This window comes from Erigeron canadensis, chromosome 7 (genome assembly GCF_010389155.1).
Source record: "Erigeron canadensis isolate Cc75 chromosome 7, C_canadensis_v1, whole genome shotgun sequence".
NCBI lineage: Eukaryota > Viridiplantae > Streptophyta > Magnoliopsida > Asterales > Asteraceae > Erigeron > Erigeron canadensis.
The window spans coordinates 31,194,739-31,208,503 of NC_057767.1; the positions used below are offsets into that span (position 1 = coordinate 31,194,739).

Genomic DNA, 13,765 nt, shown 5'->3' on the forward strand with positions numbered 1-13,765 from the left:
TAAGGGCGAAGCCCATTTGGTAGATCACCTCATCACCGATCACCCCCTATGACCTATCACCCTCTATGACACTGCTACCAGCTACCCCTTATTTATATCCTTAAGGACGAAACCCGTACCGTAAACTTACATGTATAACTCACTAACTCAGGTTAGAAATTTTTTTTTTTATAATTTTTCTATGGATTGAAGTAATTAAAAAAAGAATAAAAAAAATGTGAAAAAAATCAAAAAAAACAAGCTAAAAATAATAAAAAACAAACCTTCTTTCCCTTCTCTGCTTAAGAACCTTCTCTTTAGATCTCTACCATATATATATATATCTCTACCATATATATATATATATATATATACATATTTCATTAACTAGCTTGTTTGCACATCACAAGTATAGCTAGCTAGGAAAAGCTTTAACTTTTGGTGCATGTTTGTCTCCTGCAAGTGATGCCTGTGGAGAAGAGTTAAGGAGCTGCTACTACTGAGGTCACCATTTTCATAAGAATTTTCCACAAGGTATAAATATCTCTCTAATCTTCATTTGATATACTAGCATGGTACCCGAGCGTTGCGGTGGATATAATTGACAACCAAAAAGTAGCTTCTATGGTGACCCGTAATGTCTTGAATGTTTTTACATAAAAGATTAACTTTCATAGACATAGTTGTACATTAGTCAGGAGTCAGGACTCATGATGTCTCCACTTTAGAGATTCTTGATCATTGTTGGGTGTGTCTTCTAGCAAAACACATTACGCCTGCTTATTTATCGCCATTCTGTTAAAAAGATTTGAAAATCTTAGTTGGCATAAGTTAAGAAACCTACAACTGTTAGGAAATATTCGAGGGCATACATTTTAACATGTTAGTTACAGAAGTTACAATATGTATCTCGATGCTAAAGTTTCCTCCTACTTAAACTGTTTTGCTATCGCTCTATTTACGTTTCTTATCATGTGTAAAAAACTGAAGAACTAATTAGATTGCATGATTAGATGTACTGTCACTTACAAGGAGCAATATATGACCCGACTCGTGACTGTTAAACCATATGTCCTTTAATGATCGTTTCTAGACATCTACAAGCTATTAAGAACGAAATGAAATCACTACATGTGCAAATTTGACTGCAACGTTGTTACTTAAAACATTAGTAACGAAGTTTTAGACCCAAATAGAACTTATGACAACACGACATTCTCCAACCAACAGAGACAATTTTTGTGACATGCCCTTCATGTACCATTTACGTGGGCACTTAAGGACTCGATATTTCAACAGGTTGTATATTTTTAAACCATATATTGCAACCTTCATACCATAATGTACAGAACATATATGTCTACCTAATTCAAAACATCCATGAACAATATGTCTACCTAATGCTTAAGTAAAGAGAAACAAAGCCTAAAAAACCACTGTAAGTAAATCATTTCAAAGTAGAAGGCTTTTATAAGTTTTTATGTGTTAGATATTATGATTAAAAGTTGTTTAAAACACCATTTTTTAACTTTTTGAGTAAAGAATCATGTGGCTGTGTGCACTAAAGTTATATTTGAACCAACTATCGACCCATAATGTTATACAGTTTTAAAGTTGTCATTTGTCCCAACAGCAGCTTAAGCACATGGCTATGAAAAGAAAAGAAACGAAACAGGGGTCTCTAGCTTTTTCCAAGAGTTGGGCCAAATTAGACAGTCATTTTCCATTAGATTTTCTAAGGGTGAGGTTGTGTTTACTTTAAAGATGCTGCATGCCAAAGAATAGAATGACTTAATCCTTTATATTTAAAGTAGTTTGGAAAAAAAAGAAAAAAAGAAAAAAAGATGAAGATCAAATAAGCTCTAGCTATATATGTACCTATATGTATCAAGTTACGAAATAAAAAATAAAAAAGTAATAGGGTAAACGATTTACCAAGATTGAAGTGCAGGCCTTCAAGCTCCCTATAACCTTCTTATTAGCAAGATTATTTTTGTAGTCAACAGTGCCATGCCATCTTTAGTGTATATCCTCTTCTGCATCAACCTTAGTGGATGCATCGGCAATTTCAGCCATACCTTACACGCCAGTTTAGCAACAGCTCACTCGGTTGAGCACAATTAATAATAATTATTAGATAATGATAACTAAAATAAAAGTGGGCGACATATTTGAATAGACCCAAAAACTAATTTAGTGTGTGTGATCATCTTTAACTACAAAGATAAGGAATTGTTTATTTTATCAATTACGTATAAAATTATACTATATAGATATCGAATTAACTTTAGAAGGATAAATTGATATGTGGAATTGGAAAACACATCCACACCCACTACCGGATATTGATGCGTAGTGATGGTGATGGGGTGAGCAGATCTTGATAGATTCGGTGATGGGCTGACCAGATTGTAATTGGTTGGCCGGAATACACAGCTTGGTATTTTGTCAAACTAAAAAATAGATATATACAGACAAAGAGGGAGAAAGAGGACTTCAGTTAAAGTCTGGTCGGAGGAGATGTCCAGCACAGTTTCTCCGAGAAACAAAGGAAAGCATCCGGAGAGGATTGGAGGATATGTATATGGAGTTTATTTTTTAATTCTCTCTAAAAACTGAAATGACTGAGAGAGCGACCACTGACCAGTAGTATTGATGAGAGAGAGAAATAATAGAGTACTGTATTAATTTTGAATCCAAAGTCATATTGAATCATCCAGATTCCAGGGACTCCCTTACTCATGTCTATTAATAGATGGTAGCTAGAGAAGAAAAATATACTATAGTATTTTCCAAACTAATTATTTTCTAACATTTATTAAAAGTGGAAGGGGAATAATCATTATAAAAGAATAAGTAATAGATAATAATATATCTAATACCATCTTATAAAATATTTTGTTTTTTTTCAAAAAAGAAAAAGATGATTTGAACTACCCAAAATAGCCATATTACTTATTCACTAATTTAAACATCTCTAACTAATATACCTATAACCTTGAATATCAACCACTCATTTTTTTCTCTCTCTTCAAATCTCAACAACTCATTTTTTTCTCTCTCCTCCATAAATCATTTTATTCCTCTAATTCATTCAAAATCTTTTATCTCAAAAGCCGTATATCAATAAGTTATAAAAATTATATGGGTGTTCTTAAAATTTCATGTTCTTTCATTAGATATCTCATTCGATATACTTTTGACAAATTTTTAAATCTGAAGGCGGAGCCCCTACAGCTAAAGCATTTGGCTATCATCCTCTATGACTTATCACCTCTTATGTCCTATTACCCCACCATTTCACCGCCGCAACGCGCGGGCACTATCTCAGGTACCAATAATAGATTAATGGTTAACCCTAATCGATCCCTTAACTTGGCTACCTACGTACGTACAACCTTACCTCCTTAAGGGAAAACCACAAAGAGGCAATGCCTTACAAATTTGGAATCGCTGATAAATCACCCCACAATCCCAAATCTCATCCTCACATACCCTAGTGGAGTCTTCATACTAGACGCGGTTTGGTGTTCAAACACCAATATAGGGGGACAATCAAATAAAATCGAACAGCCTTAAAATAAAAACACAGTGAGAACACTTAAAAACTACATTTTGATGCATTAAAAGTCCATTGAATTAACATAGTGTATAACTAATTATCATTTTTTAAGTGTTTAACAATACATTAGTCTGTCAAAATCGAGAAAATCATGTTTTTGGTTTTGTGCATCCATGTTGGATGGATATTCATCAAAATGATGCATCCAACAAAAACCGTGAACTTTTTTGATTTTGACTGATTATTGTGTTGTTAAACACTTAAATAATGATAATTAGTTATGTATTGTACGTGTTAGATTTATGTACTTTTAATGCATCAAAACGATGTTTTTAAGTGTTCTCATCGTTCTTATTTTAAGAGTGTTATTACCAGAGTGTTGTAAAACAAGTATCAAAATGATATTTTTAAGTGTTTTCGCCGTTCTTATTTTAAGTGTTCTCACCGTTCTCTTGAACATGCAGTTTGTTGATGTATTTTGGAGTGCTCTTAAATACGTGGGTACGTAAGTATGATATGCATTCGATCATTATATCTACGTACCATACCTAATTGAATGATTCAAGGAGTGGAGTAATTTAATTTATAATTATTTTTGTAGCTCCAGCTATCAAAAGCATCCATGATATCAAAGTAAATCATGGGCGGAGCAACCTACTTGTAAAACGTATATGCGAAATTGTTATAGATCAGGTCGATCATGATATGGCTTGGAATATTCTAGGATCTGCAATGGCTATAGCACTCACGTATGGGATTCGTGAGCTTATTGAGGAGTGCATCTTAAAATACCCGGGTCTTATCTGGTATATAATAGACTGGGTTTTACTTCTTTATCCAATCCATCTTGCAGCGCCAAGAACGGGTTTACAATTTCGTGCACCAAATGACTGGCCACAGATCAATTGTAGCGACCATAAATTATGCAGATAATAGTAATGCTTTACATTTTGCTGCACAATCAGCCCCACCTCATCGACTTAATGTTGTCACGGGTGCAGCTCTACAAATGCAGCGTGAACTTCAATGGTATTAGGTGATGCATGATTTTAATTATACATAAAGAAGGCTAGTAACCAACTTTAATTCAGATAACGGTTTTATATATACTATACTATATATATATATATATAGGTGTCACTACTTTTGGTCGGTCAATTTACTTCTGAACAATGAATCTTTCTGCAGGAAGTTGAAAAGTTCGTTAAGCCGTCACACAAAGAAGACCAAAACGGAAATAGAAAAACCCCGAGACAGGTTTTCACTGAGTCGCATAAAGATTTACTTGAAAAGGGACAACAATCGATGAAAGACACGGCATCTTCATGTACTGTGGTAGCCGCTCTCGTAGTTACAATGGCATTTGCAGCTGCTTTCACCATGCCTGGTGGAAATCAAGACGATGGCAAACCTTTGTTCCTAAATGATGGAACCTTTATGCTATTTTTCGTATCAGATGCCGTTGCTTTATTTTCATCGGTTACTTCAGTGTTGATGTTTTTAGGGATACTTACTTCACGCTATGCAGAAGAGGATTTCCTTTACGCCTTACCGAAGAGATTAACAATTGGACTCCTTTCGTTATTCATGTCGTTAGCAGCGACTATGATTGCATTCAGTGCAGTTCTTGCACTCATGCTTCGAGACAAAGTCACATGGATTGCTGCCCCACTTGTTATAGCAACCGGTATTCCTGTGTGCTTGTTTGGCTTGTTGCAATTTCCCCTACTTATGGAGCTAGTTAACTCCACATATGGGCGGAGCATTTTTCGCCCGGAAAATGGTCCAATGATTCATTAGCTTGTTGTGTGTTTGCTTTAAAAAGATAAGGGTTAAATGCAAATTTCCGTCTCTTTGGTCCTTCAAAAAGCACACTTCTCATATGTCAATGGTTGTAACTTTTTATGTTTAATAAGTCAATGTGTTATCTTCAAAATGCACACTTCTCATATGTCTGTTACTTAACCTTTTGGTAAGTGTCCACTACTACTGCAAGGAAATGGTATTTATTTACATTTCCTTTTTATTTGGAATGAAATGGTATTATTTACATATTGTTTGGAAAACGATTGGATGAAATGGTATGATTTTTACCATACCTGACTTTGTTACATTTCCTTGTTATTTGCAATGTTTAGGTTTGTGCATGTCCACTGTAATGAAATGGTATGTTTTACCACACCCACTGACTTTATGTTACTCCATTGAAATGGTATGTTTTAATCATATTCACAACTTTTTGAACATTAATTTTTCCATCCAAATTAACAATTTTCATCTATTGAATCAAGAAGAATAGACATGAAAATATTTTGCCAAGACAAATATCGTTACAGTACATAGTGGATCTCTTACACATAACATTACAAAAAAAAAATTAATTCTTCAACTAAATAAACCCAACCAACAACTACACTTACATAACTAAAAAACATGACACCCCCCCCCCCCCCCCCCCCCCCCAAAAAATAAAAAATAAAATAAAAAATCTCTATATTATCTTATCCTTAATAGACCTTATTGAATAGACTGCTGATGTCTAGCTAGGGTGTCTGTATATCTCCTGATGTCCTTATATATGTTTGATTTTACTATCCTTGAAATGATTTCTAGCCTATTCCATAGTCTACCTCGACTATCTAAGGCCAACCTTAAACTCGAGGATATCACATAATGAAATATATGTAGGAACACCATTCATAAAATAAAACTTAAACCAAGGTCCTTAAAACTGATTTCGGGCTACCGAAGTGAACCCGTCAGTTTTCCAGGATACAACAACTTAATTTATCATAGCAACTATCATAGCAACAAGTGTTATAAACCAAAGAGCAACGGCAGGTGGCACCAGATGTGTCTAACTAGCCAAGTACGCCATTAAAATGCCACATTGCGCCTCATTGACCACGACCCCAGTTACGGGCGCGCTGCGCCCTTCTTGCCAACTTGGGGTGTAGCCTCTTATAAGGAATTATTATTTCTCAAACACTCCTCCTTATAAATATACTTAATATTTATTCCACTAGCAATGTGGGAAAAACCCACATTATTAAACATTAAATAGTACACACTTTAAACATTCCAATATTAGATATCTATTCACATTGATCGATTCATGTTTTGTATATTTCAACACATGAAATATATTTAGCATAAATTATCCAACAATGTAGTAACAATAAAGATGCGGAAAAATAACGTATGTATACTACACAACCAAGTACAACATACATATACATAGATACACATTAGGTCATGCTTTTCAGTCCCAAAACATTTCAAAGCAAAGGCGAGTGTGTGTTACAGTACTGTTTACTGACGAACTTCCAAAACTCCTCTAATTCTTGCCGCTTAGCTTTGAAGATCCCAATCGTTTTCCGTGTCTCCACCTATGTATCACAATATACTTTTGAGTTTCCTTGACGATCGCTCAACAAGACTTTCTATCCCTAGAGTCTATTTTTCAACTTTAAGCCCATGTATACTTTAGTTTGTGTGAAATTTTTTTAGAAAATAGTTCAATCTCTCTCGTGTTTCGCCCGAAACACTTCATGTACTTATATCTATTCTTCAAATGGATGTGAATGATAGGACGGACCACTAACCAAAGAAATGTCCTCTCTTTCACTCGACATGTATTATTCTCTGATTGGGCCAATGGGCCTGTAAATCATTAACGGGCCACGCTACTTCTTATTTGGCTTACGTGGTTGTTATTGGGCCGTAATTACATAATGCTATAATGAGTCTTAACTGGATTTGGTTTTACATTTAAATGGGCTTATCATTTGAATTGGGCATCGCCCATTGATTTAATCAAATTGGTTTTTGCTTTCGGTTCGAAACTCATAGGAATTGGCTCGGCCCATACTCTCAAACTGGGTGCACCACTTGACCCTGTCCCATATTTGACCCGAAAAGTTATTGGTTTGACCTTTTGCTCAATTACATTTCTCGGTCAGTACATTTCTTGGGCTAAGCCCACTCTATATAATATAATTTGTTGCACCTTGCTCACGGGCCCATTTTTTTTTTGTTCGGCCAAGAGCCATTAATTCCTAGAGACGCCCTGCACTTGGATTTTACTGAAAATAACCAATCTTAGATTTGCAGCTATATATTTGAAGACCAGCTTGTTAATCTTCAATTCAGAATTCACGTGCGTTTGTGTTACCCACGCCAGCACGTGTAAGTATTTGAGCTTTTTGTTTAGATAATTAATAATGACTGATTCGTCTTAATCTTCGAAAATCACATGGCCGGCCACTAAGTAATGACTAATAAAAGCTTTTTCATTGGGTTCACATTTTTAACGTACACTTTATATTGATATACTAAATAAATGGTTTAAGGTTGGTAGTGATGAATTGGATTGATCAGTGATATAAAAAGGAATTACAGTATAATAATATACTGTAATAATGTACGTAATTTGGGGAGGGGGGGAGCGTTTTGTTTAACTTTTATGAAAGATTCATCTTGATGTTTGAAATTCACATGGGCTCGTCTTCCCGCTAGGCCACTTGGTAATAATAAAAATCTTTTTTCACTTGGGTTTTAACATTTTGAGCAACCACATATATGCCAAAACTTATTGTTTTAATTCCTGTATCATTCACACTACTAATCAAACACTGATCATCTACTCTTCTCTATTTTCTTAATCAATAAACCATCTATCTTCATTTTCTCACTAATGAATCATTATCCAACCATTCATAACTAATCTTCTGTTTCATCCTCACTTTGTTACTATACTTTTCATTTTTATCTGAAACACTATCTATAAATTAATAACTACTTTCATTCAAACTGCACGTCATCTTTCTGTCATCATCATCATTATCTGTCACTTGTCTAGACAACCCGTTGAAAGGAATGGCGGAGATCGGTACCGCAGTTGCTGGCAGAGTGGTGGACTCGTTGTTTGATAAGGCTAAGAAAGAGATTGGTTATATATGGAACTGCTCAGAAAATGTTGAAAACTTTAAACGTGAAGCTAAAAAACTCGAAGTCAGAAGGGGGAAAGTTAAAGAACTGGTTGATTTAGCCATCGGTAAAGGAGATAAACTCTCGTATGGAGTGGAAGAGTGGGTGAAGGAAGCCGACACTGAGATATCTAATGCAGACAAATTTCTAAATGAAGAAGCTAATGCTAAGAAGACGTGCTGCAAAATAGGTGTGTGTGGTAACTGGGGAACACTTCACCGTTACGGTAAGAGGGCAACAAAGATGGCCCCTTCTCTACTTGAGCTCCACGATCGTGGAAGCACTTACGAAAACTGTGTCTCTGTTGAAACTCCTGCTCCCGGACCGATAGATGTTTATCAGAACAAACATCTTGATGATCTTCATACCCACAAGTCAGCTCTGGGGCATATCATTAAGTCTCTTGAAGATGACAACATACAAATCACTGGAATATATGGGTTGGGTGGCGTAGGGAAAACGACATTAGCCATGGAAGCTGTTGCTAGAGTCAAGAATATGTTTGCTGATGTTGCTTTTACAACTGTCTCACAGAACGTAGATGTTGAGAAGATTAAAAAAGATATCGGAGCAGCAACAAAGCGAATAATGAAAGGGGACAAGATTTTAATCATTCTAGATGATGTCTGGGAGAAACTCAATTTGGAAGAATTGTGTATTCCATGTGGCAACAATTATATGAATTGTAAGATCTTATTGACATCTAGAAGTCAAAAAGTGTGCCATAAAATGCATGCTCAAAGTAAAGTTTGTGTAAATGCTTTGCCAATAAAAGAAGCATGGATTATTTTCAAACGCATTGTTGGTGAAAAATTGGAGACAGATTCCAATTTGAAACCAGTTGCATTGAAGGTTGTTGAAGAATGCGGTGGATTGCCATTGCTTATTCAAGCCATAGGAAATGCTTTGAAAGATGAAAACATCCAATCCTGGAACTCGGCTCTTACTCAATTGCAAAAACATGCACCATCATCTATTGATGACGAGATACAAAAAGCATTTACTCATTTGAAGCTTAGTTATGAGTATCTTAAAAGTGAAGAAGCCAAATCGTGCTTCTTATTGTGTAGTTTGTTCCCCGAAGATCATCAAATTACATTCGAAGAGTTGGTATTTTATGGGGTGGGTTTAGAAAAGTTTGATAACTTGGATAGCATAGAGGATGCAAGAGGCAGGGTTCAAAATGCAGTGAATATCCTCACTTCTTCTGGCTTGTTATTGAATGTCATGTCGGCAGGTGTTACCAAAATGCATGATGTTGTTCGTGATGTGGCATTGTTAATTGCCTCTCAAGGCAATGAGAAGTTTCTGGTGAAATCTGGGAAAGGTTTAACCGAATGGCTGCCTTTAAAATACAACATAGAAAGCTACAAGGGAATTGCACTCAGGGGTACTCACATCAACAAACTACCTGATTGTGAGGTTAATTTACCACGCCTTCAACTATTAGTGTTAATTGGCAATTATGATTTGTCAATGATTTCTGATGAATTCATTCGGGGTATGAAGAACGTAAGAGTTTTAGATATCTCTTGGAATAATATCTCATCCTTGCCACAATCATTTCAACTCCTCACAAAACTTCGTACGCTCGATCTTGGTGGAAATAAATCTCTCCATGAAATTTCCATACTATGGGTGTTGAGAGACCTTGAGATTCTAATTCTAAATGGAACTGGAATCACTGAAATACCTAAAGAGTTTGCCCAATTAGTAAACTTGAGAGTGCTTCAAGTTAAAAACTGTGTCGAACTATCTCGCATAACACAGGGTGTTATATCATCGCTTTCAAGATTGGAAGAGTTATGCATTGACCTTGGGCGGATGAGCGAAGGAGTTAATGGTTGTACTGCTGAGATTATGATGTTGTCGAAGCTCACATATTTGGATCTAAAGGTTAAAAGTTTTGATCTTATTCCCGAAGGTTTTGATACCAAAAATCTCAAAGGATTTATACTTCAAATAGGAGATTTCATTGGACGCCTTGGGTTCAACAGGGCAAATTATCTAATTATATCAACTAGCCATCTTGTGATACCATTATCAAAGACTCTAAAGAATTTGATTGAGGTAAGTCCTACTAATACAGTTCTATGTGGAATTGAAAATATAAATAATATATTGCCGACCATGTATGATGAAGGTTTCAATAAGGTGGGGTCTATTGAGTTGTGGAAGTGCCCCAATGTGTCATGTTTAGTGGATGATAGTACAAAGTGTGATGAGGATGAAGGGAAAAGAGAGGAAAAGTATTTCAATCGAATAAAAGTCCTCGTTTTGGTTCAACTAAATAAGTTGAAGGTGTTATGGAAATGCCCACATGAATATATAACTCTTACTAACCTAGTCAGTGTTCACATTGAAGGATGTGGTAAGTTAGCAAGAGTATTCACTGTGAGTGTAGCCCAAGGCCTTGTCAATCTCAAATTATTGGCAATCGTAAATTGTTCCAGTTTAAAGGAAGTGATTTGGGGTGGTGATGATGAATCTGGTAATATTATTGTGTTCCCTTCCCTTGACATTATAACTCTTATGAATTCAAGGAGACTCAAAAGCTTCTACTCAGGCGGGAATGAGAACTGTAGCATCAAATATCCATCTTTGGTTGAAGTTGAATTAAAGGACTGTGGGAGCATGGAGTTATGGGGACATGGAATCCATGAAACACCCAACCTCCAAAGCATACTGGATTTGAGTAATGATGCCCGGCAAAGATTACATCTGGAGGGAGCTAATGCCATCAACGATGTTATTGGAAAAGCGCATGAGATTTGGACAAGAGATAGGTAATAAATTTAATTTATTGATTCTTTGATTAATTAAGTGCAATGTTGTATACAACTTCTGGAAATCTATATCTTGTTGTGATTTTTATTTTTATTTTCAGCAAAAAGCAAAGTGACGGGGAAGAGAAAGAAGATGAGAGTGAAGAGGAAGCGGAAGGAGATGATAGAGAGGGGGACAATAATGCTGATGAAGAGTGAATCAGATGAACAAATTTTCATGAGGTTGATTCTTTAGCGGAAACACTGAATGTGTGTATGAACCATTTCAATAACATGATTTTTCTGTTTGTTGTTTTTTAATGGTAGCAAGTATTTCTCCGGCATGTGTAATGAGGATTATGGATCCTAATTTGAAGACAATTTGTTTGATGAAATGCCTAGATGAAAAAGTTGGTTTGCTATTTGCATCTCAAACCCACAATTTGTGGTCTTAATTTCATCATTCGTAGATTGTTGTATGCATGTCTCTAAAGAAGATTTGTTTTATTTGTTAGTAAGGCTGTAAACGGATTCGACCAAATTTGAGCTCAATCTCGGCTAGTTTAAATTTAAAGAGTCTGGGTTCGTCCCCTTTAAATTTAGAGCACCAGCCTAGTTTCAGTTCTTATGAGTAATGTAGCTGTGGCAATTAGTACCCGGAGGGCATTAACAGAAAACATCTGATAGGGGTCTGATGGAAAAACCCACTGATCCCTGGTGTTTGTAAAGCCCAAGTTTGAAAGAAGACCTTTAGGTTCCACAAATTCAGACCATTCACAATCCAACTGGTTGTCTTCTCCAATCTGGGCCAAGGGCAAGAGTGTTACCAATAGAAAGGAAGGCCCGGTCCTCAGTGGCAGACTTGCCGTTGTCAAGCCGATTAAGACGTTGATAATTTTACATTAACCTGGTGTTTCCTCAGTGGCAGACTTGAAACCTCATTATTATGAACCGAATTGCGCCAGCACTTGATCTGCTTACCTCTTCAGAGCTCGAGAAAGACAGAAGTAATTATATGTGATCTTTCTAAGTTTTACCTCTCGTTACTTTTTTATTTTTTTGATTAGAATTGGAATTAGAATCGCTTACAGTAAACCTTTTTCAAGCAAAAGTTAATGCCATCAATAAATCAAAAAGGTATATTTACTTTTTTTGTTCATTTTTTTAGGTGATGTATATAAAAATTTTGAATTGTTTTGAAACCTAGGGGACAATAGCAAGTTTGAGAACATGTCTTGACGCATTTATCTACCATTCACTTTCATTTTCTGATTCATACCAGGCGTCACTTTCATTCGATGAGGCTAAACCTCGAAGACGTTGAACAAGGAACCTTTATCATGATCGTTAATCGTTTATACAGAGTTGAACAGGGGATGGATCGGTGGATCAGAATATCAGATCAATGTGCTTAATTAATCGGTCGAGATATAATACTTTCTAAATTTTATCCTCCATTTATTATAAAAATCATAGAGGAATCTGATTGATGAACCTAGTAGTAATGCACCAATCTATTTGAAAATGGTAAGTACCAATATCATAAACATACCTGAATTTTGGGCATATAAAAACTTGCATATTAATTAAGCAAATAGAAGGGCTCCCCAAGTCACAAATCATTGTACAAGATCTCTATTTTTTGCTCTTTTTATTACTTTTTTTCACTTTTTTTTGGTATTTTTTACAATATATATTACATAACTAGTAAAAAGTCTAAAAGAAAACTAGCAAACACTTAAAAACATCCTATAACAACCTAGCTCCCCAAACTATCCATTTTCCCCATCTAGTAATTAAGGTTAGTATAAGAAGGTGACATCTTACAATCAACCTTAATTAGTTAGGACCAGTATATATAGATTATTATTGAACTCTTTATACATTTTTATTATAACAGACTCATATATCTTCCTTACTCAAAGCTCAGAGGAGGGAACTCAAGTTCATCAGCAAGTTTCAACGGCTCGTCCTTGATCCTGAGCATGTTTAAAAACACAGATGCCAAATATCTCTTAGATCAGCGATACATATATATGTATATATATATACGTGAAGCGCAAAAATAGAAAGGAATTGTGTACGGTTAACTAAACTTACCTTGTCAGTCGGCCAGAAACCACTGTATTGTTATATGTATCTTGGGGTGCGCCATATGATCCAAACTGAATTCTCCGTTCTGCATTCACCTGACTCGATGAGGCACCAGGGTGACCATGGCCTTTTGGGGACTGCACATAAGAGTCTGGAACCTCATGTTTAGCACCCAAAGCTGGGGACTGCATACCAAAGTCTGCAACCTCATGGTTAATACCAAACACAAGATCCTTTCTTTCAAAACCCTTACGAGACACTGTAGACTGCATAGAGTCAACTAGATCCTCATAGTTAGCACACAAAGCCGGGTCTTTCCCTACAATGGCCGAAAGAGCCACTGGGGACTGCACAAGAGAGGCTGGAACATCAAGGC

General features: G+C 35.8%; 2 protein-coding genes and 1 long non-coding RNA gene across 3 annotated transcripts; 2 read left to right on the top strand and 1 right to left on the bottom strand.

Moving 5' to 3' along the window:
• Nucleotides 1-248: 248 nt before the first annotated feature.
• On the bottom strand, nucleotides 249-2,686 carry LOC122608554. The gene is made up of 2 exons (XR_006325249.1): nucleotides 1,915-2,686; nucleotides 249-774 (listed from the first exon to the last, which is right to left on the bottom strand). It is a non-coding gene; the product is annotated as an uncharacterized LOC122608554 (long non-coding RNA).
• A 1,313-nt stretch (nucleotides 2,687-3,999) lies between these two features.
• Nucleotides 4,000-5,341, top strand: LOC122609295. Its single transcript, XM_043782348.1, has 3 exons — nucleotides 4,000-4,042; nucleotides 4,143-4,363; nucleotides 4,730-5,341. Exons 1-3 carry the CDS (start codon nucleotides 4,000-4,002, stop codon nucleotides 5,339-5,341), a joined length of 876 nt encoding a protein of 291 aa, XP_043638283.1.
• A 3,078-nt stretch (nucleotides 5,342-8,419) lies between these two features.
• On the top strand, nucleotides 8,420-11,550 carry LOC122609296 (probable disease resistance protein At4g27220). The gene is made up of 2 exons (XM_043782349.1): nucleotides 8,420-11,316; nucleotides 11,418-11,550. The coding sequence occupies exons 1-2, from the start codon at nucleotides 8,420-8,422 to the stop codon at nucleotides 11,512-11,514; spliced, it is 2,994 nt and encodes a 997-aa protein (XP_043638284.1). The 3' UTR covers nucleotides 11,515-11,550.
• Nucleotides 11,551-13,765: the final 2,215 nt, after the last annotated feature.

What these genes read in the sequence shown, in the direction of transcription:
- LOC122609295 (XM_043782348.1), top strand. Translation starts at nt 4,000, where the DNA reads ATGCAGTTTGTTGATGTATTTTGGAGTGCTCTTAAATACGTGG. An exon ending in GAGTGCTCTTAAATACGTGG is followed by an intron (nt 4,043 to 4,142) that starts GTACGTAAGTAT and finishes TTATTTTTGTAG; the next exon opens with CTCCAGCTATCAAAAGCATC. An exon ending in TCTGGTATATAATAGACTGG is followed by an intron (nt 4,364 to 4,729) that starts GTTTTACTTCTT and finishes ATCTTTCTGCAG; the next exon opens with GAAGTTGAAAAGTTCGTTAA.
- LOC122609296 (XM_043782349.1), top strand. Translation starts at nt 8,420, where the DNA reads ATGGCGGAGATCGGTACCGCAGTTGCTGGCAGAGTGGTGGACTCGTTG. An exon ending in GAGATTTGGACAAGAGATAG is followed by an intron (nt 11,317 to 11,417) that starts GTAATAAATTTA and finishes TTTTATTTTCAG; the next exon opens with CAAAAAGCAAAGTGACGGGG.